Here is a 27403-nt window from a genome sequence, read left to right as displayed (position 1 = left end):
AGAGGCCGCAGCCGCAGTCCCCCCGCTCGCCGCCCGGGCCTGCCGGCAGGCTCGGCACCTCCCGGCCCCGCTCCCTCCCGGCCCGACCCGGCAGCGTGGCCCTGCCGCCGCCGCCGCTTCCACTCCTGTGCTCTGGGCGCTGCCCCCGGCCCGGCCGCGGCCAGGGGCGGGCGGGGGAGCGGCCAATTGCGGTCCCGCGGGGAGCGGCTCTGGCGGGGCCGCCGCCCGCGCTCTCTGGGCAGGATGGAGGCGGMGGGCCGGGCACCGGGGCCGCCGCTCCCCGCCGGCGGGGAAGGGCCCGACGCCGACCCGCACCTCGCCGCGGGTGCCCTCTGCACAGCCCGGGGGCCGCTGCTCGCCGCCGCCGAGGTGCTGGCGCTGGACGATGAGGAGGACGACCTGGAGGTGTTCAGCAAGGTACGGCAGCGCCCTCCGCGGGTCCGGCCGTGCCGGGGACGGCGGGGCGGGCTTGCCGGTACTTTGCCCCGGCGGGCATCGGGCGAGCCGGGGTGGCGCGACGGGACCGGACGGGACGGGACGGGACGGGACGGGGCGGCTCCGCCCCGGGCGGCGATCGCAGCCTCGCACGGACCGTGCTCCCCGGGCACGGCTGCTCCGGCCGCCCACCGCGGCTCCGTGACGGGCCGGGCTGCCCGAGGGCGCGGGGCTGCCACGGGGTGACTTCTGGGCCACGAAACGCGGGGTTCCTGCTTCAGATTAGTGCAGGTCATGGCTGCGCTTACCTGTAATGTGCCATCTAATCTGGAGTCGCTGTAACCTTATCACTTATGTTCGTCAGGTATCATCTATGTATCTGTAAATTAAATAAATAGTCGCGTTTAGTAATTACAGTTGTGTTTGAATGTAAGTAAATGTTTCCAAGTTTCAGCTTGAGTTTCTTTTAAACTAAGTTTCACACCTTCACATAGGAGATTTGAGAAGATACCGTCTGAATTTTGATGAAGGGAATAAAGTGGACATAACTGACAATATATCAGAGTCCATGTCAGAGAGAATACAATTAGCCAGGTACATGGGTGCCATGTATCAGTCTGGCTGATAGTGCTGGTTTTAATTCAGTCAAAGAAAGAGGCTTCCTCATGTATTTCTCATTTAATGCTGTTTTAGTACTGGTAAAGAAAAGACTTACCTCTTGCCTTCTCAGCAGTTAAAGAAGAAAGCATGTCATGGAYCTATATTTGCCTTATCAAGGCAGCATCTAAAATATAACATAAGGACATACAGAGAGCTGGGGTGGAAAAAATATATATGGGGCTAAGGTGTTGTTCACCATCTGAGACTTGTAAATGTGTAAACTGCTGTGACATGATGTGTGCCATGCAAGAGAAATAGCAGATACATTTCCAATTTGMAAAAGCGACAACATATTTATATTCAGTAGGACAGACTGTCATATGGAGTAAATGGGTGTTTTTTATATTTCTGTAGGTGAGATACGCAGTTGTGCTATGCATGACTACAACTATTGGAATAAGGACTTCCTTAGGAGYTATGTATTTAAACTCTGATTATAATAGAATTCTTGAAATTCTTGGCCTTAAAGGCCAGAAGGGACTTTTAGGTGATTGAATAGTCTGTAACATGCAAGAGATCAGGCTAAATTTCACTAAGTTATCTGTGTTTTTCTGAARCTTAACTAGGGGCGAGCTGAATTACATTTTCTTGGAAAGCACCAATCTTGATTTGACATAAAAAGATGAATGATTCACTGAACTTACATGCAAAAGCATTGCTAAAATATCATTTTAGTTGTTCATGCTCACTTTGCATCCTTTTGCTTTTGTGAGCRAAGTTCAGGCAGTTGTGCATGAAGGTATCTGCTTATCAACACAGTGTATTGATGGTTATGCTGCTTGCTTGTCAAGACCAATTCTCCTTAGGAATAAAATGTAAAAACAAGTGGAGTTGATACAAGCTACTTCTCCTTTATGGCAGATATTGAGATCTTTAAATTTCTACCTGGATTCATGCCAAATATTTTTATATATGTGAAATCTTAACTACTGTTAATGCATGCTACCTGATAGGTTATTCCTGCTAATAAGAAAAGTTTTCATATTATGTGAAAATACAGCTTTCTTTCCAAAGCTTGGACACCTGTATGTAGTGGTTATACATATCAACCAGAAATTCATTTTGCTTTCAAGTGCAGTTTGAGATCTGATCATTTGAACTGATGAAAATCTGTTGTTTGGGCTTTACACCCTCTTTATTCATGTTCCATATATTCAAAGGAATCTGACGGGCTAAATGTAGCTTCCAACCAAGTTTTGTTTCGATGAGATACTTCCAGGACYACCTTGTTTTAAATTGTATCTTAATGGGGTTCCTCATGGCAGCGTCTGTCAGGCAGGGGTGTAGCCTTTGCARGCCAAGCGAGACAGCAGCAGCCATGCAGAGCTCGGTGCCTGTCACTCTCATCAACTTCATTTTTCTCAGTCTAGTCAGTGGAATGTGCCAGCTACCAAAATGGTGAAAAATGAGATTCTTAAAAATTGTCAACTTCAATGCTGTAAGTTATTACTCAGAATATAAACACTGGGCTTTTATTTTATGAAAATCTATAGACGTTTAACCTSATAGTGTTATAAACCATTGACCTGGTATCCTCTGACATATCTCAAATATTACAGACCAGCATCTTCAGCAGCTCTGATAAAGCATTTYATGATGTGATGTGCATTTCACTTTATCCTACTTTCTACTACCAGTGAAAAAGTTCTGAATTCTTTTCAACAGAGGCAAATYCTGGGAGTTATGAGTCACACAAATGCAATGTTTTCAACCTGCTTTCTTCCCTTAGCTTCAAAGTATAGAGTACTGCCTGTATCACAAATACCCATTCAGTTATCCTTTGCATTCCTTGATAACTGACATGTTGCATTCACAAAGCTGTCAGCAGTTCAGTTTATACTTAAAATCTTTAGCACCTCTGCTTTCAAACTCTGTTTCACAGTGTTTGTCTGCATTTCATAATTACAGAAAACTTAMTGTTATTTCTGAAAAAATATGTATATGCCACTTCAGAATTGCATAGAAACTAATTTTTCTTCAAGATTTTTCTTTGAGTTCATCAAGGATTTCAGACAGAATAGTTCCTTGGCCAGAAAATTCACTTATAAATCAGTCTTCCGGRATATCTTTGCTTCTTGGAAGAATGCTCCAACAACCAACCTATTCACTTATATGACAAATTCAGCCACCATGTCCTTTATCTCAAGACCTGGTTTTGGATTCTGGCTTCAGATTATTGCGCCCTCTGGATCCTTACTTGGATGGATGGATGGATGGATGGATGGATGGATGGATGGATGGATGGATGGATGGAACCTTAGGTCAAGGACCTATGCTGTGGGAGAAAGCATTGTTTAGACAAACCCCCAGGTTTAGTGTTTCTCCAAAGAGCTGCAGTCTAACCTGTTTGTGTAGCCCGTTTTGAGACTTATCCTGCGGTGTGAGTGTTTTCCATCCCTTATATATGGATGGAAAATGTGAGACAGAGGGTAAATGCAAATATTAGAGAAAGGAGACCCAGAAAAAGCCATCATACTACCAGGAGCTCATTGATTTTCTATCTGTTTGGTCTMCCGGCCAGTAAATCAAAAATCATGAACCAGTTTGTGGACTGGTTCTGCCAACTGCTCTGTCAGGAGTGAARGGGTCCCGCAAGTAGGTGGGTTTGGGGGAGCTGTGGGAAAGGACATCACTTTCTGGGACAAGGCCTTGATGCTCTTTGTGTGGATGAAGAGGAAGAAGCTTACACAACCCAAGAGCTAGAAGAATTGTCTTTTTTTCCTGTGCTACAAAAGTCTTGCCCTCATCTGTAAGCACACACAAAAACATAGTTCTGACCACAAAATTACAGCTGTACAGAAARCTATCATCTTTTTTTTACTGTGTTTCTGTGATGACATCAGACTTAGGTCACTTCAAGAACTTCAAGAATTACWGAAAGTCAACCTGAAGTATCATGAGGATAAAGACACAGATGCTTGTTTAAAACTCACATACTTTCATTTATGTGCACATGAATACAAGAGCTGTATTAAACAAAACCAAAGACTTGCTTATTCTGTGGATTTTTATGGCCCATATTTTGTTTCTCAAAGCGCATATTAATAAGCCCTTCCACATAAAAATATACTTTCAGAAAYGTATGTGAATAGAGCAATTTTTAGTAGCAACATAGAAGAGGGAATGAAACATTAMGACATTAATGCCCCATGGAAAATGAGAAAATATGAAACACATTTACCTTGATCCAATTTAGGTATTGCAGAGTCATTACTCCTCAAATTATATGGCCATTCAAGTTCCTTATACGCTCACATGCATTTTTCTTTCCCTGGAAATTTCCCATTGTCTCAGCACTTTGAATTGCATGGGCTGCTCTGAACTAGCAGTCCTCATTCTTCATCTAGACCATGGCCAGCCAGTGCTAGTCAGCTCTGAAAACAGTTCTATTTATCCTGCATGACTCAGGATACTGTTGGCTGTATAGAAATTGTGTAGAAGCACACACTTATAAGGTTTATACACTAAAAAGTCAGTCAAATGACTGACAGGTGCACAAGGTATCCACTACTCAATATTTAAAGTGTTGTCTTTAGTCTTCCATGTTGCTTTTGTCTCCCTGCTCGAAGAACTGCATGTAGGTGATGGGAGGAAAACTGGTTCATAAGCGCTTTCTGGGCGAAATTCCTGGCATAGTGTCTCTGATATTTGTGGGAGARCTTTGATAAATCCTAAGGAAAGGGCTGGCTGTAGGCAATGAGGCTCAAGGCAGAAAACTAACAAGGTAAGGCATTCCTGAGAAGGTTTTGATCCAGTTGAATTCAAAGGTAAAAAGCGACTCTCACCCAGCTCAGTGGGGTGCTCTTCAGTGCGACTCTCAGCACTACAGTGGGGTGCTCTTCACTCTGGTGAGGTCAGCTTTGGGGTGATGCCGTGACTGCAGTTAGTGTAAATATCCTTCAAGATTTTAGATTAGTAGATCTAACCCAGACTTGCACTTAAGGAAGAAAATGAGATTTTTTTGCCTGTTTCCAATTTCCACCCTGTTTCTCGGCACTTGAGTGAGCACCATTGAGTGTACTAGCAGAAGCAGCTGTTATGGGGACATATTCTTAGAGAGTTGTGTGAAAGTGGYCAGTGGTATCAAAAAGTGGTTTTCCACTTAAGCAGAACAGCGGCTTTTCATCCATCCTCTTCAGATAATTAGTGGTAATTCAAACTTCATAAGTCCTCAGTAACTAGTTTCTAACAATTTTAATCAAACCGGTAAGTCTCCTAGACAATTAACCGGTGCTTGGTTCTGTTACCATTCATCAGCAAGTTCTAGCTACACATAACATCCTTCTCTAATAGTAGTATTTTGTTCTTTCATCAGTTTTAAATACATGTCATTTCTTATATCCTCACCAAAGCAAACACTGAAAAGGATAATCCATTTACTATGCACAATATAATTCTTTCATCTTCTCCAAGTTTTATCTCTTCAATCAGATTATTTAAAAGCTTGCCATTTTAGCATCTGAGATGTGTTTGTATACAAAGATGTATTGATATGGATGTTCTCATGTCTTACCTGTAGGATAAGTCTCTGGTTGAGGTAAATGCATTCAGTCCTTCAGTGCCAATATCCCCCTCATCAATGATAAATGAGTATAAGTTTGAAGATGGACCAGAATTAAGAGATCTCTTCATTACAGTTGATGATCCTGAAAGCCATRTTACAGCCATTGAAACATTTATTACATACAGAGTAGTGACAAAGGTAAGTATCTATTTATGGCTTTAATGGCTCACTTTGATAACAATTGGTATTTTTATTCTTCTTGCACACCATTCTCTGGGACATTACTAAATCTAAACTGTACTCTAATTCGCCATGAGTTATAGGCAACTAAAACTGCATGAAACTGTGGTAGATAAAGGAAAAAAAATCAGTGTGAATGTGCATACACACATTCTTAGGCTCTGTATGTTGAGAAAAGAGTTCATTCTTCAATGGCAGAATGAGTGCTAGGAGAGTATAATACTTTCTGTTGTGATCTTCACAGGATCAGGAAACRCCAAAGGACTGATTCCATTTGAAGACATTGAATTAGCACAAGTACTGATGATTTTTGGATCACTTGCAGGCTACCAGTTTTACGACTTGCATAAATGTTACCTACTACAGTCTTYCAATTCCATTCTTTTCTAATTGCAGCATCCATTAACACATGGATGTTTGCTTCCCACTTACAAYTGCATGTGATTTCTGGGGAAACTRCCACAATTCTCTAATGAAAAAGTAATATTAGGAAACAACTAAATGTATTTTTAATTGTCCTGAATGCAAGTTATTTACAGGAAATAAGGAAGAAAGTCAGCCTTATGAGACCGGCTACGTCTTCTGAGATCACCAGCAAATATTCTGGAGGCTGCATTTTGAGAATTGCACTGTTAATTTATTYTACTTTGAGTTCTTTTTAAAAGATTCTTTTAATAGCATATTTTCAAATGGGAATTATTCATCTTTAAATAAGAGGAGATATCAATTCCTCGTAAAATATTTAACAAGTAGGAAGAGAGCGATCTTTGTTAGGTTGCTAGCAATAATTTTTACTTTATGCCTGTTTCTGTAGACGAGAGAACAGTTTTCCTTCAGGCAAGTGTGAAAGGGCTGTAAGGGGGATTGCTTTTGCTTTTTTTYATCTCTCCTATCCTTTCTTATCATATTTAATTTGGAGTGCTGGTTGTTGATGATAAAGTATTTTTTCATACCTTGAAAAATTTTTATTCAACTCTCAAAAATGTTTAGATTACAAAAGTGTGTTTTGAGGTTTTTAGAATTTACTTGCATCGCATTATAAATCTCTGCAACAATGAATGCTAAATAGCACACGTTAATGAAAACATGGGCTCTTTGTGGCTTGCCTCCAGAAGACAGAGCAGTGGTAAAATAAATCTCATGATCTGACAATTCTGTAATCTGTAATAAGCTTTTTTTCTGTAGATATTAAAGGTTTGTTGGCAAGTTCTAACAGGAGGATGCAAAACTGGAATCAATGATGGGAGGCAGAATCCATAAAGCAGTGCAGGGAGTGTTATTGCTGTGCTGTGCTGAAGTTTTCATGTTTTAAATGTGGGGATTGTTGAGTAAGGTCACCAGTCCCAAGGACATATGTCAACTCTCTGGGCTTTGTACATAGTGCTAATAAATGGACTTTCCTCACTTATAGATTACTAATCACTTTAAAAGTGTCCTAARAGTAATGAACATAACTGTGATTGCTGAAAGGAAAATGCCACACCAAAGTAATTATTGAAATAATTTGGAAATATTGTGGTAGGATAATCATTATGAATCACTGCACAAAGTGCACTTAGTGCGTACTTTTTTTTTCCCCACCAATAGAACTTTGATTTCTTGCTAAAATAGGATGTGTTATCTCTTCAAGGAGTTGTTCGTTGTTCTTTAAAATAACAGCAAACCAACAACAGGGACAAAATAGGATGTGCATTCCCTTCAAGTATTCAGTTTTCTCTAAAATCTAAAACTATTTTTTTCTGGTGTTCTAACCTAAGCCTATTTTTTCTGCTTTTGGTTTTCAGACATCCCGTGGTGAATTTGACTCCAGTGAATATGAAGTTCGAAGACGATATCAGGATTTCCTTTGGCTGAAGAGCAAACTTGAAGAAGCACATCCAACACTGATTATTCCTGTTTGTTTGCTAAAACTTAAGTTATTTCTATTTGTTTATAAGATGGCTCCAGTTTTATACAGAGATCTTTGAGGTCTTTCTTCAGCTTCTGAAGTTTCACAAACATTAAGCCAATCTATTTTCCTTAGCTTTGTATGTATGTGCCAAAAATCACGTAAAAGTAWTTCTTAAGCTTCTAATTGTGGCATTTGCAGTATTTGGAGTAATTTACGTCCTTTCTTAGTTGTACTCATGTTGTAATGTACTTTGTATTACAAGAGCCATGGAATACCTTTAGTTGAATATGATAACTTTATATAGCTTTTGGGTTATTGCACGGTGGATTTTACGAGGTATACCTATGTTTCTTAGTAAGCAGAAGAATTATTATGATGCCCTGAATATTATGCAAATTATAAAATATATATTTCTTCTTTTTTTCCTTAGCCATTGCCTGAAAAATTCATAATGAAGGGAATGGTGGAACGATTTAGTGATGAATTCATTGAGACTCGAAGAAAAGCTTTACATAAATTTTTGAACCGTATTGCTGATCATCCAACTTTAACTTTTAATGAGGACTTCAAAATTTTTCTTACTGCACAAGCCTGGGTAAAATTATTTTGTTTTTATTTACAGTTATGTGAAACCACATGTTGTGTTAGTAGGGTGTATCAGGAGCCTCCCTGGTTCAGTATTAAGTAGAGTCAACTGCATGTTTTTTGGTACACATATAAGCTTCCAAGATTATGAGGAAAATAGTTGTTTTAATTAATTATGTTTTGGCATGGCACTGTCTTTTTCATCTCTTTTTTTTTTGTTTTGTTTTACTGATGTCTTGGAAGAAAAATACAGGCCTTTCATRTTGCATTGTTGCAAGGTGTGTCCAGTTGCAAACTGGAGTTTTGTACACAGAAAAGCCTGCCTTTGAATTTCTAGCCACATATATAAAGAGTTAAAAAAAATAGATGGATTACTTCCTCCRCTAGAACATTATCTGCTTTTCTCAAAGACTTATTTGTGCAATCATTACCTCTGCTTTCCTGTTCAAAAAGCTAAATTGCAAAGCAGCTACCTCACCCTGAGGAATGAAGGGGTAAAGGTTCTCTGCCATTTTCAACCATTCTTGTGAGACTGTTATACCTGGCATGCTTGTRTTTGTTCAGAAAGGCTTAGCTAAGAAATGCACAAGACAGGTATGGTTCCGACACCGGTCTAATAATTATAAGGTTTATACACTAAAAAGACAYAGGTTTATGTATGCAGTTTGGTTAAGGAAAAGAAGAAAAAAGAAAAAGAAGTGCCTTATTTATTGTTTTCAGAGAATTAACAAAAGTACCTGCAWGTAAACAGAGCTTGTTCTGTCTTTAGGAACTCTCCTCACACAAGAAGCAAGGTCCTGGTTTGCTGAGCAGGATGGGACAGACTGTCAGAGCTGTAGCATCCTCAGTAAGAGGAGCAGTTAAAAATCGTCCTGAAATGTTTACAGAAATGAACAATTACATGGAAACATTTAGCCAGAAAATAAACTTACTAGATAAAATAGCTCATAGGATTTACAAGGAAGAAAGGGGTAAGTAGAAAACTTAACAATTTTATTGGTTTAAGAAATTTAAAAGTGAATTCGTTTTCATTGTGGCAGGCAAAATACTTCTTCCTTCAGGCAAGGAAAAAGGGAGATTTTTATGTTTATAGTTTTGTCTGGTCATGTTTTTTGACAGAATTTCAAGTTAGTTTGAGTAATTTTTAATAGGAAGAGTTTTAACATATTCATAAGGACCTTAAAAGAAAATGTAGTAAGTATGACTATCTTATGTGCTTTTTGGAGAACTGTGTGACCTGTGATTTTTAACTTTCAAGGGAAGTTTCCCATGTAATCTCACAATGACACATTGATTCCAGATCTCTAAACTTCTCTTTGTTTAGTTTTGTTTGGCATCTTTTAACTGTGTCGACCAAATAGATTTTAATTCTTTTATAGCTTTACTGTTGGCCATAATTTTTGTCATGGTAAAGGATGGCTTAATGTTTTCCTTAAGTAAGAGCACTTCACACGTCTAGTTGGAATGCCAGCTTACGGATTTTTCTGAGATGATCCTGATCTCAGACTATGCCTGTTCAATAGAATTTCCACTGGGCAGCACTTGAARTATTTTCTTGTCTCTGTAATGTAATTTGAAGAGCTGCAATGTGTTAATAACTGAGTCCTTGAGCTTTTTAGTGCAGTACCAGATCTCAGTGTATCCTCACTGAATTGAAAGGATATTATAAAAGAAAAATACATGTTGGTGAAAAGAGTTCCTTTTGATATTGTTCCTTTCACTGAAAGTAGCTGTCTRAGGTCTGTAGGTTCAAGGTATCAGTGCCAAAATATTTCTTGGAAAGGCTTAAGAATTTTGACATGCTCCCAGATGTTGTAGGTTACGTGTTCTTTCTAGATTTTCCAAACAACACTTGCCAGAACACTTGTATGCAAGGCCACACTGTTGTGAATAGGAATTGTTGATAGCTGTGACACAGAGAACATTCCCRCTTGCAGTACCTTAATGTGGGATTCTTGATTGCATCTTCCATAGAGGGGATTTTTTWATCTAAATAATCTCAAAGTAAACATTACACTCTTCATGCCACGTAACTGCTTTCATCTTTCCTAAGACATTTCTTCATTATAAATTTAATACTGGTGAAATTGCATTTTCAGTACACGACCAGTGTGTTCACAGTATCTTGTGAACATGCAGTTTGCCCATGTCTAACTCTACCAACAGGCACAGTGATTTGTGGGCCTTCTCTCTGATGGATTATCACTTGTTCTAGAGACAAAAGAGATGTAATTCATATGGATAGCCCTGTATTTAATTTAATAAAAACTACTGAAGGACATAACACCTGCAGAGCAGGAGTGAACTTCAGTATTTCTTCTGAAGCTTTTGGGACATAAAAAAGCTTCTARTTTTAATGACTGAGACAGTATTTGTAATATTCCTATTATCAAGAAGGAGAGGAATTCAGGGCAGTAGAAGTCAGCAAGTCAGATCAGTGTTGTGGCTCTCGTTGCTCTGTATTAAGACAATGTGAAGTAATGGACATTATTGGGTGTCTGAATACACCTCTTCAGGTCTACCTGAGTGTGTGTGTCATTTTRAAATGACTGGGGCATTTTTACTGATAGATTTCTCAAAGCTATTTAATTACAATGCATTAATTGATCAGTTTATTCATAAAAAATTAACTGCAGTTTACTTACCTTGGTCATTTGAGCAAATTTAAAGATTTGTCTCAGTTTCTTGCTTTGTTCACAGTAAATATGAAGTTGTAATTGGTATWAATGAATGAGAGTAATATGTGTCTGTGTTGCTGTTAAGACTATTTTAATGAAATGAAGGAGTACGGTCCCATCCACACSCTGTGGTCAGCCTCAGAAGAAGACATAGCAGACTCCCTGAAGGGCATTGCCAGCTGCATYGACCGCTGCTGCAAGGCTACGGAGAAGCGAATGGCAGGGCTCTCAGAAAACCTGCTGCCCATTTTACATGAATAYGTTCTCTACAGYGAAATTCTCATGGTAAGGTTTCCTWAAGGAATCTTTATGGCTGGATATAAAATTGGGCTTAGTCCAGTGACAATGTCTAGGCAAGAGCTTGTAGCTGGTGAAAATTACTTTACAGTCCCTGTATTCACTCATTACAAAATGTGCACAGCATAGGATACCTATCCATTGTTGGGGAATCTTGYTGATCTTGTTTCCCTTGCTAAGCAGACAAGAGGTGCCCCTTCCAAATAAGAAGAACTTGACAGTTTTACCTGTCAGGCACCCCTGGGTAGCTGTGCTAGGGTGTCTAGYTTGCCATCTTCAGTGAGCTCTGCATTGTGCCAGAGAGGGTTTGGGGACAGCAGCTGAGAAAGACCTTCCCTAACACTGCCAAAATATGAACTCATTGAGTAACAGATTGTGTGTGGGAAAAAGAGTGGAGAGGCTTTTCCCTTTCTAGGAGCTCTTCYTAAACTATGTTTTCTTTTTCCAGAATGGCTGGGAACTTCCAGTCCCTGTGCCATTATATAAGCATGTGTTAGTCTTTGCCATAAGCTACTGCTCTCAGTTCCCTTTATGTATGTATTTTTCTTACACTTGAAGAGGATGTAAAAAATCAGACTCCAGAGTTGATATATTCATTGCTGGTGGATAATCAACATAATTAAGTGACTGAATTCAGTATGTCACAATTTCCATTTTGCTGCCTCCAGAAAGCAGAGCATGTGTACAAACCCCTCTTTGTCTAGGTTGTGAGCAATGCCAGCTGCAGAATCCGTTCTTGTGTTACTGCTGGGAACTCAACTCCTGCTGCWGTGGTTTCTGAGTAGGGGCTGCAAGAGTCTTACAGGCTGAGGGTAGAACAAAACGCTGAGCCTTTGGTGGCACTGTGCAGAGTATTGCCACTTTCTCAGTAAGGCTGTCTTTAAAACGAGCTTCACAGAAAAAGGGGCCATCCAAAATGTCTCACAGGACTCATTATTTGCATGTACATGCTGGTACATGCACAGATGGAGGTGGGTACTGCTTTGCTGAAAGATCTGGAGAGATTACTGTCCCARCAGCTGCAGTTCTCCCCCACTACCAACCTTATTTTTCAGAATTTTGGTTACCCATGAGTGACTGTAGTCTTCATGCTACTGAGGAGATGCTGCCTGGCCATTGCTTTCCATTTTGCAGCCTGTCTCACCCTCACCCTTTCTCAGGCGTTCTGTTTTGTCCAGAGCACAGAGAGGTTTCTGGGGGCAAGCCCCAGGATGACTGCCTGGCTCTTCCTGCACACCCTACAAGTAGCTGTTGCCCGCTGCATTTTTTTCAGCTTGTTGCTTTCTTGATGCAGCACTTGCAACATAGTATTAGGTTGCCATGAGGTCCTGTCCAGCGGAGAAATCTTCCTTCAGTAGCTCATTTCTGTTCTACAACTTTTCCTTTCCCTTCATTCACCGTGGATTTTTATTTTCTTACTGCTTATTTCCCTCTTGCACTTTGGAGAGGGAAGTGCTAGTCACTAAAATAAAATACCTAAAAATAACCTTTGGAAGTCACCTACTAGTAAACCTTTCAGAGACGTGTTTAACCCCTCATCATCACAGGGACCTTGGTGCTGCCGAGRTTACATGCAAATGTGCAGAGCAAGGTGCAATCAATACAACACAATCCTTGTCTTTTCCAGTGTTGAGAGTTCAGCTTTTCACTGGGAAAAGAGATTAATTCATAGCTAAAATAGTTACAACCCCTTCCTCAGTGACCCACAGAACACATCTGCTGTCCCTCAGGGTACAAATTACAGCATTAATTAATTATGGGTCCATATAAAATTATTTGTTGGTTTTGTGGCAGGRTATCATTAAGTATTACACAGAAAAAACCTGTAGAAGTATAATGTATTTTAAAAATACAGTGCCTCTGCCATCAGAAGTCAGTACTTGTCTATAGATGTAGCACCTTAATATTAAAATAATTGGTTTTGTCTTGTAATTTAAAGTGTATTTGTGATAAATGTTGCCAAGCAGACTTGAAAGTTTTAAAGGAGACAAAAGAAATAGGAGAAAAGAGAAAACATTTRTATGATGAAGAAAAGCTGTTCCAGACATTTGTTTTGCTTTTGTGCTTACAGCTAAACATTTTCTCTATTTATCTAACCAAAAGATTCCAAGCTACTATTGATGAGCATTTGTCTGTATTGCTAATCTAATGCTCAGAAATGCCCAAAGTCATGTTTACCAATTTTTATAGTGATCACCTGTTCAAAAAGAAAGATTGAAAAACTGTGTGAAAATTAACYTCCTGAATAATTCTATCATGTTCGATGAAGTGTCAAGACTTCAGAGAGAACTCAGTCAAATAAGAGAGCTAGAGAAGGTAGAGCTGCTTGTGCTCTGTGCTGTTTCAACATGCCCTATGCTAGAGGTGAATACTGAACATCTCTGCAGAAGAAGCAGTAAAACCAGTTGTGGCAAGGTAATGTAAAAGAAGGTTTTGAGATTTGTAATTATATATGTCCTGCTTCTGATTTTTTTTCAAAAGGACTAAGGCCTGGCAACAAATCTGCATGATAAGCATACCTGAGTGTGCTTTTACAGATGAGGAAGCTAAGACAAAGAGACATTTGTAAGGCTTCATCAAGGTCTCAGAGTAAATGAACATTGGAAATGGAAAATTAAACTGTAATATTGTTCCTGTTTTGTAATTTAACAAGTTCTTTCCCCTTTCTAATTATTTTTTTTTTTGACATTATGGTAAAAACACAATACCTGATTAGATAGTTTCAAAGGAGGCAAGAATTACATATGCTGAAAATAAGCACATATATTAATGGTAGAAAAACTATCAATCCTATGATAATTTTATGTGATTTTTCTGATTTTTTTTCTGATTTGTGAGAACTACATTTGGTACTTACAAAATAATAATAAAGGTTAATGTCACAATTTCAGTAATACCTTATATACCATTTTTAGAAATTCTACTTCATATTCCAAATTTTACTCAAAGAAGATACTTCTTTTCATGAGATTTGGCAAACTCATGTTGCTATTTTAAAATGAATACATAGTAAGTTAAGCTGATACTGAGTAAACTGCTGTAGCAGTTTTGCTGGTACAGCTGGCAGTGATACTATGTATGGCACATTCTTGTGGCACCGGTTTTGGATTTAGTGAGATTACTGAAAAACATGTAAGATAAAATACAGGTATGGAAAAAGAAGTCTTCCTGACTTGGGGTTTTCTTTTTTTGATAAAACGTATGTCAAAATTACTAAATGGTATTCTGTGATCTTRTTTATCAAATAGCCAAGTTTTCTGAAAGCTAAAATTTGGTGCAGTTTACTTCTACTAGTGTTTTTTTTTTCTTCTCTATTAAGGGTGTTTTGAAAAGGAGGGACCAAATTCAAGGCGAGCTTGATTCCAAAGTTGATGCTTTAGCCAATAAAAAGACAGAAAAAGATCTGGTGAGTATGTTCAGAAAACCAGAATCTTGCAGGCCTTATTGCAATTGCAAAAGATGCACAGAAGAAGGAAGGGTGCCTCTGAAGCCGAGTGCTGTGACTGGGTGGCTTCTCCACAGCTCTTTGCAGCTGCTTGTGCCAGGAAAAGKCCATCATGAGAAAGGAGCAGCACTTGCTAGCTGGGCTGCTGGGATGAAGGGCTGGTCATAAGGGGCAACCACTGGGCTTTGTCAACACAAGCTGTACCACAGCTTTTTTTTAGATTTTCCATTTCCTATTCCACACTTGGGAGTTAAAAGGTAAGAGCTGCTGCTTCATTGATGTAGGAGAGAGGGAGGAGGTGGTTAGAATCAGCAAAGCTGTTCATTAAACTAATTTAAAATAAAATGGTCTGCATTCTGTTCTTTCAGATTTCTGTTTTTTCTAGTTGGGCCCAGGGATATTTTTTTTTTTTTTGCTTCCAGTGTGACACCTTCATTCATTCTAGTGAGCTAAGACTGTAACTGGTAGCCCATGGGCATAGGCATCCCCAAAACCATCARCAAGGCTCAACAAGCCAATTAAAAACAACTTCTGGGGTGAGAACTGGCATTTTTAAAATTTTGGATTGTCAAATTCTCCAGCCTAAATAATGACCTTTTAGCCCAGTATTAACACCAAATGTTATACAGTATAAATAATGCGTAGAAATGACTAATAACTTTTTAGTAGATCAAAGGAGAAAATCCTTGACATTTCAGATACTTTTTATAAGGCTTGTTGTAATTAGTTTCCATGTAAAGATGAGCTGTTTAGATAGTTTTTGGCACTAGAAATGCATATTTTCATTTGATTTTTGGCACTGAGATGATTAAATAAGAATATATTACCGATCTCTGATGTCTACAAAGGCTGTGGTAWATTATACACCAATTTGCCTCTGTGTACTGCAGTGGGACATTACGTAAATATCTCTGGTTTTGTTCTTTTTCATGAAGTAGAAATTTTGTTTGCTTATTGCCTCTGTGTTCTCTAATTTGTTTTTGTTTCTCTACTTTCTTTGCTGCTTCTCTAGTCCTTTTTCCTTAATTTAAATCTTGAAGCTCTTATAAAATGCAAGAGGAGGGTAAGTTGGAGGAGCCCCCTAGGCTGGGAGTTGGGCAGCCATGGCAGGTGGATTCAGTGGTGAATTCAGTKCCATACAGCTTGTTTAACAGCTACTCTCATTGCTGTTTGCCATAGAAAAGAGAACACAGCCTGGCAGGACATGCCATCCTTTCAGGATGTATTTCTGTTGTAATCTGAGGGAGTTCTCAGAATATGTTCATGCCTTCCCTTTCCCTGAACTGTTACAAATCAAGGAATATTTTTATTTTAGCCTAGTATTGATCATACCATATTGATTTGATATTGACAATGGTTTACTCCATCGTGAGATGCTTGTATTTGCTTCCACTAGTATTTTGAAATCAGTTTGGCCAAACTTTTCTTTCACTGTATCTATATTTACAGTTTTGGTAAACACTTTGATCACTKATTACCCTGGTGTTCAGATCTTTGCTTTGTCTTTCCAACCCCTATTTTTCTTACTGWTTTGAGAGAATCCTGTTTCTGAGAGCCTGATTCTCCTTGCAGTCYCAGAAGAGCTGTAAAACAGATGTCTGTTAGTCTAATCTGATAATAAAATCCTGTGTTCTCTAATTGAGTGGCAGCTGTATCCTGAAGACTTTTTCTTAATTAGAAACTGAAGCCTATTTCTAGTAAGGGTAGTTTGGSAACAGAGAATGGTATGCGGCTATTTTTAACCATTCAAATGACTTAAGTAATTTCTTGGTCATTTTATTACTATGTTTTCATTTTTTTTATGCGTTGAAATACTTTTTGGACACTTCTAACCAGACTGATTTCATAATAAAAGGTTGTCATAACACGGCTATGTTGTTAGAACACTGAGTTTGGGTGTATTTGTACATATCTATTCCTAAGCAGAACTCCTGTAGCTTCTAATGATCTCATAGATGTCAGATTGAACTTGTCAGTGCAATCTAGTAGCCAGAAATTTTGCTGACAATGAGTGGCATGAATCCTAATCTCATTTGAAGTACATTTTCACCATAGATAAGTAGTCTCAGACTGTCATTAGAGCTGATAAAAGGCTGTAAGATATTTAACATTGGTCACAGCAAACATTAAATGATTTAACAAACACGAGGTTGTACAGCAGAAGAATTCATAACATCCCCAAGGTCAGTGCAACTGAAATAGGCTGAAATTGCAAATTAAATCTTACGGGACGTTAGGCTCATCGGCTGGGAAAAAATATTTTCTTGAACAGTGTTAGAAAGCTGCTTGTGGTGCTGGTAAAAAGCCAAAACTTTGGTCTTTGATCCACAAAGGAGGCAGTTGTTCAGTGTATGGGTGGTTTGAAAACCGTGATTTTGGATGCAGGCTCTGACAGAGATATTTGGGAGGACTTTGGTACCCTCCTGCTTATCTAGACATTTCTTACCTTCAGAGCTGTGGCTGTAAAGATACTGGGATATGCTGCTCCACCACTCCCACACTCCATCCTGAAGGCTACACAGGAATGCTAGTGTATCCCTCTATGGTTTGGGCATTTTAAACAGTTATAGTCCTGCCACTAGGGTTGATAATAATTCTGAGAAAAGGCTGGTATAATGTGCTCTGACAGAGCCAGATAAGCATTAAATGCCAGCTTAAGGATTCTAGTGTTCAGACTTGAAACTGAGTAGTAAAGAGATGAAATGCTGGATCTATTACATTTTGAATATATTTTGTGTTTTAACTCCAGGCTAAAATGTGGTTAGTAYCACCAAGATGTAGGATTAATTCATGTAGCAGATAGAAATTCATGCTATTTTGCATAGTGAGATAGTGTAAAATGCTGTGTCACTTACCAGGTAACTTGGCTACAGGGGACACTGTTCTCTGGTTGCACTCTGCCCTAGCAATGCCTGGCTCCCACCTTCCYGTGCCCTGGTCCCATGTCTGATTAGTGCTGTGCTCTCCTCTGTGCTTTCATTCCTCACACAGGCCACCTCAGTGAGATAAATGTAAGAAAATGGATGCAGAATCCTATTTAATTGGCAAAAAAAAAATTATCAATTGATCAATTGTAACAATTTACACCTTGTTAGGTAGATGCTTTTGTTAAGACCAAGCCTTTCTTCTTTCATTTCTGTTGTCATGGCAGCTAAAGAGAGTGGCATTGATGTTTTTTAGAGTTCTGAAAAAGTAGATCTTAAATGTCTCTACTTGACATGGTGACATGTGGCACAATGCTGTCTCTAGACCTTAAGTCCAACCCTTGCCCAAATACAACACATRGTTTCTTTGGGGCTTTAGAGTGGGACGTTGAAACTGCATATCCAGGCACAATTGTGTAACAGTCTGCCTGTCCACTACATGTTGGGACTACACTGTGRAAGAAATTCATAGTTCCTAGAAAAGGACAGACAAAAACAAACTGTGAAATAACTTACTTAATATAAAGTTGTAGAGAGTGAGGTAAGGGGAAGCTGCTGCAGCCAGGACTTCTAAGTCAGAGAGGTTCTTTACGTGTGGAGACTAGTGCACTCCCATATRGGAACTTTTTTTTTGCAAAAGAAGAAAATGGATTCACCTGCCTTTCTTACCCTAAATCATCTTCAAAATGTCATCATTTTCGGTATTCTGTGCACATTCATCTTTTGGTATTTGAAGGAAAGGCAGTTAGCATGGGACATGGTCAAAATACCAAATCCAGTAATTCCTTTAAAGGTAATTCCCCCACATTTAAACTTTAGATTAACCTTTTAATTTTGAATACAGTGTTGGTAGTTGAAATTAGCCTTGTCTGTAGCTTCATTACTGATCTGGTTTGATAATTGAACTTGGGCTTTTCAGTAAATTAGAAAGAACATTTTAAAAAATTTTTTCCTGATGATTAACCAGTATTTCATTAATCTAAAAGTGTGGCAAAGAAAATCATTGTAGAAATCAAGTCTAACTAAAACTATTTATTATGGACTGTGGATAACATCTATTCAGATGAAATTTTCAGTTTTACCAGCTAAGGAGGTTTTGGCTTCTTTAAGAGCTGAATGGGATCCAGGTTCTGTGATCATTTCTGGCAGTGTTTGATGGTTCAGTTTGTGTCTGATGACATCACTGCTGGATGTTGCACTAGAACACTGTTCCCCTCTGCGTGGTCCAAGCTGGAGCTGTGCACCAAGATTTTTCCACGTCTTGCTCTGAATTCTGATGTTTTCTGTGTTCTGCCAGTAGCATAAGCATTCCTTAAAAATCTGAGAAGTTAGTCCTGGAATCCTGAATTTCCTGTCAATGAAAACACCAGCTGTGCAGAAAGCAAAAGTAGCTATCCAAGAAACTATTTGCTTTATGGCAGAATATAAGAAAGAARAAGAAATGTATGGAGCCTGAGTTGCAATGGAAGCAATTCAAGGAATTAGGTTTTCCTGCTTGAGGTTCCTTATTTTGGTGGTGTTTCTGCCTGCCCTCCCTCCCTCGTGTCGCAGTCACTCTGCAGTCCCAGCAGATGATTTTGCACTGTACTCACAGCAGATGTACCTCATGCTGCGATGAGGTGCCCGCCAGAACTGACAGTGCTGATTAGTAAATGACAATAGGTAACAAAATTACTGAGAAGACCAGAAAACTCATTAAAAGAGAGGGCCACTGTCCACTGGCTCCCATTTGCTGGAAAGTCATTTTGTACATCTACAGTAATTAGAAGCAAGTGTCTRTAGAGTAGCCCTTAAGGTTTTGGGTCCTGGATTGCTGTGAGAGAGCTCCTTCTCTGTAGATGTCATTTTCATGTAATTTCTTTCTCTGCTTCTGTATTTCTTTTCCCCTCCTRTGGTCATACACTGCACCACAAGAAAAGATGGTAATGTGACAGGCAAGAAATCAGAAAGTTTGTGATTTTGATTTCTGCTGTCTTCTCTCCATTCTGTTTTCTCTTGTTATCAAAGATCCTGTCAGGATTTTTTCAGTTTTTCTGGCCAAATCTAATTTGTAMAATTGATTCTGCTTCAGTAAAGCCCTCTATATTTTACTTTTTAGATGCATTACTGTCAAGTGCTAGTGAAGAGGTGCCAGAGTCTGTAACTTCTCAGTGTATAAAAATATCTCCAGGAACACTTTAATTCTGGTCTATATTTTCTGTTATTAATATTTCAGAAATTGTAGTAGTTACTAATTAAGAATTAATTTTAAATTTATCTCCAGGGAATGACTTTTTGTGCTAAGTTAAATACCAGCTTTGGTTCTGCAGTTCYGTTCATCTCCACTACAGTCAATTGATTTCAATAATTTTGGAAACGGTGATTTCCCTAATATTTTTTAATGTTTACAATTAATATTTAGTTCTCAGAAGAGATTGGGAAACTTGAAGACAAAGTTGAACGTGCCAATAATGCTCTGAAAGCGGATTGGGACAGGTGGAAGCAGAACATGCAGTGGGATATGAGATCAACATTCACTAATGTGGCTGAGAATAATCTTCGTTATTATGAAGAGGTAAAACTCTTTCTCACAGAAATGTTATTTTTTCATTGATTATTTCAGAGAAGAAGTCTATGGATTCTCAGTAAAGAAGAATTTTACCATTTTAGTTCATACATTTGGTAACTTCAGAATCAGTTTCTGTGGRAATAGGGAGACAGTTATCCTTAATATGACAGATTTCAAGCAGAATATATTTTATTGTGCCCTAGTGGTTGATCCTGAGCTCCTCATCAACAGAGGGCACTCTTGTTTTACTAACCACAACAACTTGGAACATAYTTTTCAGTTCAATGTCAGCTGCTATATTTCAGTTTGGAAACATTTTGCTGTGAGAGCATGAAAAGCCTCTGGAAGGCTCATACATGTATGAAGAAAACCTTTAAATGTGATTCGATCACATTTTTATTTTCAGCTCAAGTGCTGCAGGTAATACTCTTGGTAAGGATTTTCAATAATATATACTAAGAAGGAGAATTTGAAAACATATAACAAAATATATTAAGCATTCTGTGAAGTTTCCTCATGGGGAACACAATGCTGATTGAAATGCGCATTTTGAAAATATCCCAGATGTCTTGAAGTTTTTTWAATAATTTCTTATTTTTAGAAACAAAAATGGAATGCAGTAAGTCATCTATTAATCATAAATTAGTAATTTTCACAGCTATGTTTTGGGATCTGTAACTTCAGTCCTGTAGTCTGAGACTTTTATGGATTGCCCATTAGCCAATGGCAGTGCCCTGATTTTACAAATCATTTTGTTARAACATAATTGAAAAGACAGAGCTCTTGATCATCAAGTCTGATTAATTAACATGTGGTCTGTGAGATGCATGGACATTGACAATCTGTTGTTACATATTAAGATCAAAATATTTTCTAGAATCAGGCAGCAAGCTTTTGGCATCCTCTCATATTGTCTTCATTTATTGATGGTCCCTGACTTCTATAGCAGCAATWTGTATGTTAAAACAATGCCGAATATATTGGAATATTTTCTTTATGAATGATTAGCTAAAAACATAAAAATAATTTAGTTCTTTTTCCCGTCTAGAAATGCTTTTTGCAGAATTAGAAGTTTAATTCAGAATGCCAAAGCTCATATTGTACATGAAATTACTATTCTTAAGCCACAAACTGCAGAAAATTATTCAGCTATCTCTGTAACTGCCAGAGGTTCTTTTTAAATGTCCTCTAAAATACCAGAAGAATTGGTTTACGTTGATGCTTTTCTTGAATATGGAAATCTTCATAAAATGGTTTTGCTGTTACATCTTGGTAGATCCACATTTTAGGAAAAAACACCTTATTTTACTGTAGCAGTGGCAGTTGTAAGCAACATTGTGCTAACTGTATCACTCCTTGTTTGCAAAGTGAGGGTATACCAATTTCCTTCTGTTTTATCATGAAATTATCTAATTCTGACAYTCAACAGAATTTTCTAAAGTTAATATTTCGATTTGGAGTTTTAACCTAAAATACGCATGCTTATTGAAGACCCATTGTTAATGCTGATGGTTAATTATTGAAAAAGTGATTACTGATTGTCAGKGGCCCATATATTTCAAAGTACCAAGTGTGTAATGCGCTCCTGAAAGCAGCTGGAAGAGAAGCTCTGGCATCTGCTTCTGCTGTTTGGGAGTGAAACTTCAGGAAGGGAATCTCAGAAACCTAGGAAGCAGAATGCTATTTTTATACTTTCAGCAGGAAACAGAATTCTACCTTTAATTTGAGTCTGGCTCATTAAACTCATAAACAAACAGTGCCTGTTATGGTATTTTTCAGTTATTACTTGCATCATTAGCATTCTTTCACATGTCTKAAGTTACTCATTCAGACTTTTGATGCACCATTTGATGCTTACTAWGCCTTTTCTTGCTGTAGCATCCCTCATGTTATTTCCTGCCTTTTCTCTTCCCCAAAGCACATTCTGTGCATTTTCCCAGGCATCATGGATGCTATGGATGTGATTCAGTTGCCCAGCTCCTCTGAGGAGTTGTCCAGCTCCTATGAGGAACCATCTCCTSGTTTCTAACCTGCTTCTCGTCCTTTCCACAACTTCCCCAACCCCTCAGTTAAACTATTCTTGCCTCTTCGTGAGCAGTGTCTCGTTCTCTTGTCTATGGCAGCATTTAACTCGGCTTCTCCTTGTTCCCCTTGCTGACTTCATTCTCCAGGCACACAATCAAACCAGAAGTTGTTTCTGTTCATGGTCATTTTCTGCATCCCTTAAATTTYGAGGAGCCGCAGAGTAATGAGAGACAGACATTTTGTATTTCCTGATTGCTGCTTCAGTAGAGAAGGCAGTCCTTCAAGACTGTAAAAAACTGTAGCCAGTGTGGTAAAAAACAACATAGCAGCATGTCAAAGTACACTAGAATTTCTAAAGTGTTATTTCATCTTTGTCGCAATATGGGGAAAGAATATGACCTTGTGTTTGTTTGGCTTTTCCCTAAATTGTAGTTGCCCAAGGATTCTGTTGTCAACTTGTCTAGCATCACGTAGCTAGCATAAAAGCATATCTCATCCTTAAGCTGAACTAGTGTTCACATTAATGAAGTGCTACTTTAAAGTGTTACCTGTAATTATGTTTCTCTGGACTTACAAATTTAAGAGTTATTCCTGTAGTCTTCCAGTTCATTGATTATCTGCATTTATTGTACTTGAATAAGAAGTGTTCCTTTGTTTCTACAGCTGTTTTGTGTCTCTCAATGCTGTGGTAACAAAGGCATGAATGAAAGCCCAGTGTCGCACATTTATAGGGTGCTCCTGTGCAGGCCTGTGAAAACAAAAGCTTTCATACGGTAATGTGCAAGATTTGTTACAATATTTTTAAAGTCATTTAGAAGCCAAGAATTACCATGACTGACCAATCATTTGGTATTCCTGTAGCTGGTCTCAAAAGTTCATAATGTTCTGTATGTCCTTTTCTCTGGAAAAGGATGGAATACATCCTTAAGTCTCTCTGTATTCCACAAAGTCTTAAATTARAAAAAAATACTGTATTAATGACAGCATTTTTAAGATAAGGAGGACTTTCTGAAACAATATGAAAAGGTTTTATTTTTAGAATTTCAGAACTTTACTCCTTTTTCTGAAGTAAATAGCAATGATTCAGCACATGTTAACACTGCACCATTTATTTTATTCCTTTTTATCATGCCTTAGGCATGACACCATTTTTGACACCTWTGTCCTGAAGAGGTATCTGCCAAATAGCTGGAATCACAGACTCTCCACAGGGTGGAGCTTTCATCTGAGAAATTGATTGTYGCCATGAATATTTCCATTAATTTAGGAACAGATATTATAGAGATGCAGCATTACTAAAGCCAAAGCAGGATACAAAGTTAGTGGAGGTGCTGGCACTACTGTTTAGCTGGCACGTTTGAAGTGTTGCTGGCTGCAAACTAGCAAAACCAAACCAGGCACTGATAAACTCTGCCTTCAAAGAGCAGAAGCAATTGAACATAAGCTAATTTTTTCATTTTTTTTTCTCATGTATTTCGCATAGTGAAAAATACATATACACCATCAAAGAAAAAGAAACACCAATTTTTCTCAGCAAATAATTTTGGTAACCTATTATTTTCAGRAAAACCAGCAGAATAAGTGGCTAGATTTTACAGCCCAACCTAAAGACAAACTAGACGTTATAAATCCAGCAAATATACTGGTTTGGGTTTCCACTTCTTCTTAGGCACTTTAGTAAATGCAGAAAGATTGGTGTTTTTTCCTAATCTGGGATGATATATAGTTGTGGCATTGAAAGAAAGTGTTTTGTTTTGAGCATGGATGAGCCTTTGTTTTAAAGCATAGCATCTGATTTTATTTATTTATCATGTGAAATTAATCCTGTTAAATAAATCCATTTTACTCAGATTATCAGTTACCTTTGATATAGTCAGATTCTTGTTGGTATTGACACGCTTTACTATTTTTTCAAAATATAAATAATTTCCAGATTTTTCTTAAGTATTTTGAGCACAATTTAATATATTTCTGTGACCTACATTGTCRTACAGGCATAAATTGATCCGAAAGATTCAGTAGGGCAAAACAATTCTCATTCCCCATTACAACAACTTCCCTCTAACTCCAAAGCCCTTATGTACCTCTTGATGTTGTAAAAGCTGTAGAAAAATAGATGAGATTTGTTGTTTGCCCTAGAGGCCTCTGCAGTGATGCATTTAACCAGGCATTTGGTCGTGTAGCAGAAAGTTAGCTGCTCATGCGTGTTGATCACATCCTACCTTAGCCATGCCTGGGAATTCAGCTAACAAACTTCATGAGATTTTCAAAAGCTCCCACATGTCTGAGCCCATTTGTCCCCATGCATGTTGCTTCAAAGGCAGATCCATCTTGAACCCTCATTCACTTCAGCCTGAAAAAATGTATTTTAAATAATTTTAGGAAGACTTTTTTATAGTGGGAACTATTTCTGTGCAGTCTAGTTTTTGTTTCCTTGCACCCAGAAATCATGAAAATATTTTCTGTTTCTCTCAGACTCAAACAAGACTTCGTTTTCAGTTTCTACTACAAAAAATGCCATCATAAATGATATTTTTAAGGTATCAGCTATGGATWACTGGGAACTGCAACAGAAACACACACTGCTTTCTGCTACCATCCTTACTACATGTTCTATTTTTATATCTCCTTYTTCATTATATATGCAATTGTGCTACATGAAAAACTTTTTGCTGCTTTTTCTAAGAATGRTGTTGCAGAATAGATATGTGTCCTGCAGTAGTAATCAGAATATTTTAGGTAAAGTAGCCTTATTTAAGCTCTTGCTATTTCATTTTGTGGATTTAGGCTTTTTTCTGTTTTCCACCAGACTTTTATGAGTAATTGGATTATGAATTTCAATCCTGTGCAAACACATKTGATTTCCTCAGTTTGGATTTTCTGTGGTTTTTTTTTTCCTTTCTGTCTCCTTTGTGAAAACTGTCTGATCCTCTGTTTAGATCTCCATTTTCAATCTCCCAGGAGAATGGAGTAAAATAATTCTGTAATAATGTTGAAGTATACATCACTAACAAAATGTCGTTTATGCAGTTCATGCTTCACAATATGAAAARCTTGAGCCTAAGGCACAGAGACCTAGTTTTGTTTTGGTGTGGTAATTATAAAACTTGTCAGCTGTAGCAGCACTGTAATGTCTGACAGTGAAATGAGCCACCATTGCTCTTACATTTTGAAAAATGTGTTTTGGTTATATAAACAAGAATAAATTAAAAGCTGAATAACTTGTGTGAAAAAGATGCTTTGCATCTTTGTCTGGACAGACTTCAGAGATCATATCTATCGAATTAAACAATGTATTGTGATTGCATTTTAATGTGCAGTTTGGCTCAGTTTTGCAAAGATAAAGCCATCTTTACATTGCAGCCAGTGCTGATACACACGTATTTTAATTCATGTAACTGAAATTACAAAATGACAAACATGGACTTACATGGTAATTAAAATAAGCTGTGGTTCAGAAAAAAAAATCTGTCATTGCCTACAAAAGGCTCTTCAAGAAAAAGTGATGTTTTCTTGTACCACACCTAGAAAAAGCCTAAAAAAACAGCTGTGCCTTGCAGCTTTCTAGGATAATCCAGCCTGGKCTCTAACAAACAGAAATTGATGAGTTTGAGTGCCACAATGAAGACRCATTGCTAGCAGCTGCCTCACTGACATTTCAAAACCAAGATCCACATTCTAGCTCAAGCCTCTCTGATAGACTCAGCTGCCAGTGTCACATGAAGTCGGGGAGAATCTAATGATCAAACTTAAGGGCTTTATACAAAAGGTCAAAAAGACCTTTTGAATCAGAAATCAGTTTTCAACACTTGCAGTTCACTGTTCATGCTGGAAATATCTTCACTATTTCTCCCTGGTGTGCCATTTCAAAATAACATTTCTCCAAAAAGTCAATGAAGAAAGCAGATTTCCACATGAATCTTATCCTGTTAGTCTCCTCTTTTCACAGCAATTCGAACCCTAGATGTACTCTGAGCAGCAGCATARTGTTGTGTGCAATAGCAACAGAAGTTACTTCTGCTGATAGAAGCTCTGATAGAAGGGGCTTTTGTCACCAAGATCAGAAGAGAAAGTCTGGGGGAGTATATTAATGGTATCCATAGTCTAGGGGACAAAATGGGAATAACAGGAATGATCTCTACTGTTCCTGATAGTAACCAAAAACCTAGGCAAAAATAAGCTTATACTTTTTTCTTTGTGATTCTTGAGTTCAGTTGGCTGTTTTAACTGCTCTCATTAAATTGCAGACCCACATGTTCTATTACCTTGTTATGTCTGACTTACTGCTGACTTCTTTTTGTTTTCTCTTGTTACTTTGGTCACCCTTCATTTTATGGGTAACCCTGGTTCTGCATCCTTGTGCAATCATGAATTCCTCCAGCTTCAGTTATTCTTTTTCCCTTTGAGCCTGTATTTTATCAGATCCTCCCACTCATCTGCTTACACACAGATACACARTTATACCAGGACCTAGCTCTTCAGTGTAGTATGATTAAATCACCATATTTAATGGCAGAGTTTGGAAGTCATTCACAAGAAATGTCTATAGAGTTAGGTGGCTGTAAGTTCAAGCAGGGTAATTTCTCCTAAACAATGACAGATGGGTGAGGGATGTTTCATTGTAGCTGGGCTTAGCAAATGGCCGTGCCTTGAATAGTTTATGGCAAAAGATTTCAGTTAGGAAATGATGCCATTTTCAGGGCACTGATTTAATTCAGAGTTCAGATAAATGGAGTATTCTGTCCAGGTTTTAATATATATTTCATGAGAAATTTCAGAAGACTTATTTATTGTGCATAATAAAGATTCTTCTTGAAAAAAAAAAAAAAGTCTAGAGTAAGTAGCAAATAAGCTGCATTGTCAAGAATAATAGGTATGAATGTATAAGTCAAAATTTTGTTAGAATACTTCYATTTCAAGGTTKTTTTTTTTTCAACAGCATCAGAACAAGGAAATTATTGCACGAATTTGCCTGCCCTATTCTACTGATTGACTTGAAACAGTAGAAACCTGTTGCTTTAGGTAACAAGCATTGACTCACTATAGGCTACCTCATGACAGGTTTGCCATGGCTATCAACACTAATTTATCATTTAGAAAGGCTTTCCAAACTGCCAACACTCATTTAAGCCAAATTGAACAAAAGTAATTTGGAGGTTTTGTTGGTTTTT

The 27403-nt window shown here is 38.2% G+C and overlaps 1 protein-coding gene across 3 annotated transcripts in view; it reads left to right on the top strand.

Moving 5' to 3' along the window:
• The first annotated feature begins 37 nt into the window (after nucleotides 1-37).
• Nucleotides 38-27403, top strand: part of SNX7 (sorting nexin 7) — a 28474-nt gene continuing 1108 nt past the window's right edge. The window contains exons 1-9 of one of the 3 annotated variants that reach the window (XM_057373345.1): nucleotides 38-417; nucleotides 5615-5797; nucleotides 7624-7734; nucleotides 8161-8325; nucleotides 9085-9286; nucleotides 11079-11278; nucleotides 14610-14696; nucleotides 20061-20213; nucleotides 27172-27254. In XM_057373345.1, the coding sequence (XP_057229328.1) occupies nucleotides 244-417; nucleotides 5615-5797; nucleotides 7624-7734; nucleotides 8161-8325; nucleotides 9085-9286; nucleotides 11079-11278; nucleotides 14610-14696; nucleotides 20061-20213; nucleotides 27172-27225 (1329 nt within the window). In that variant the 5' untranslated portion in view covers nucleotides 38-243 and the 3' untranslated portion in view covers nucleotides 27226-27254. The remainder of the gene's footprint in view (nucleotides 418-5614; nucleotides 5798-7623; nucleotides 7735-8160; nucleotides 8326-9084; nucleotides 9287-11078; nucleotides 11279-14609; nucleotides 14697-20060; nucleotides 20214-27171; nucleotides 27255-27403) is intronic. The other 2 variants (XM_057373336.1, XM_057373354.1) reach the window with 2 other exon arrangements.

Source organism: Malurus melanocephalus, unplaced genomic scaffold, assembly GCF_030028575.1.
Source record: "Malurus melanocephalus ecotype Western Australia unplaced genomic scaffold, MMel_1.1 scaffold_8, whole genome shotgun sequence".
In the NCBI taxonomy this organism is placed as follows: domain Eukaryota; kingdom Metazoa; phylum Chordata; class Aves; order Passeriformes; family Maluridae; genus Malurus; species Malurus melanocephalus.
The sequence above is the reverse complement of the archived record's forward strand: the minus strand, read 5'-3'. Positions and strand labels throughout refer to the sequence as shown.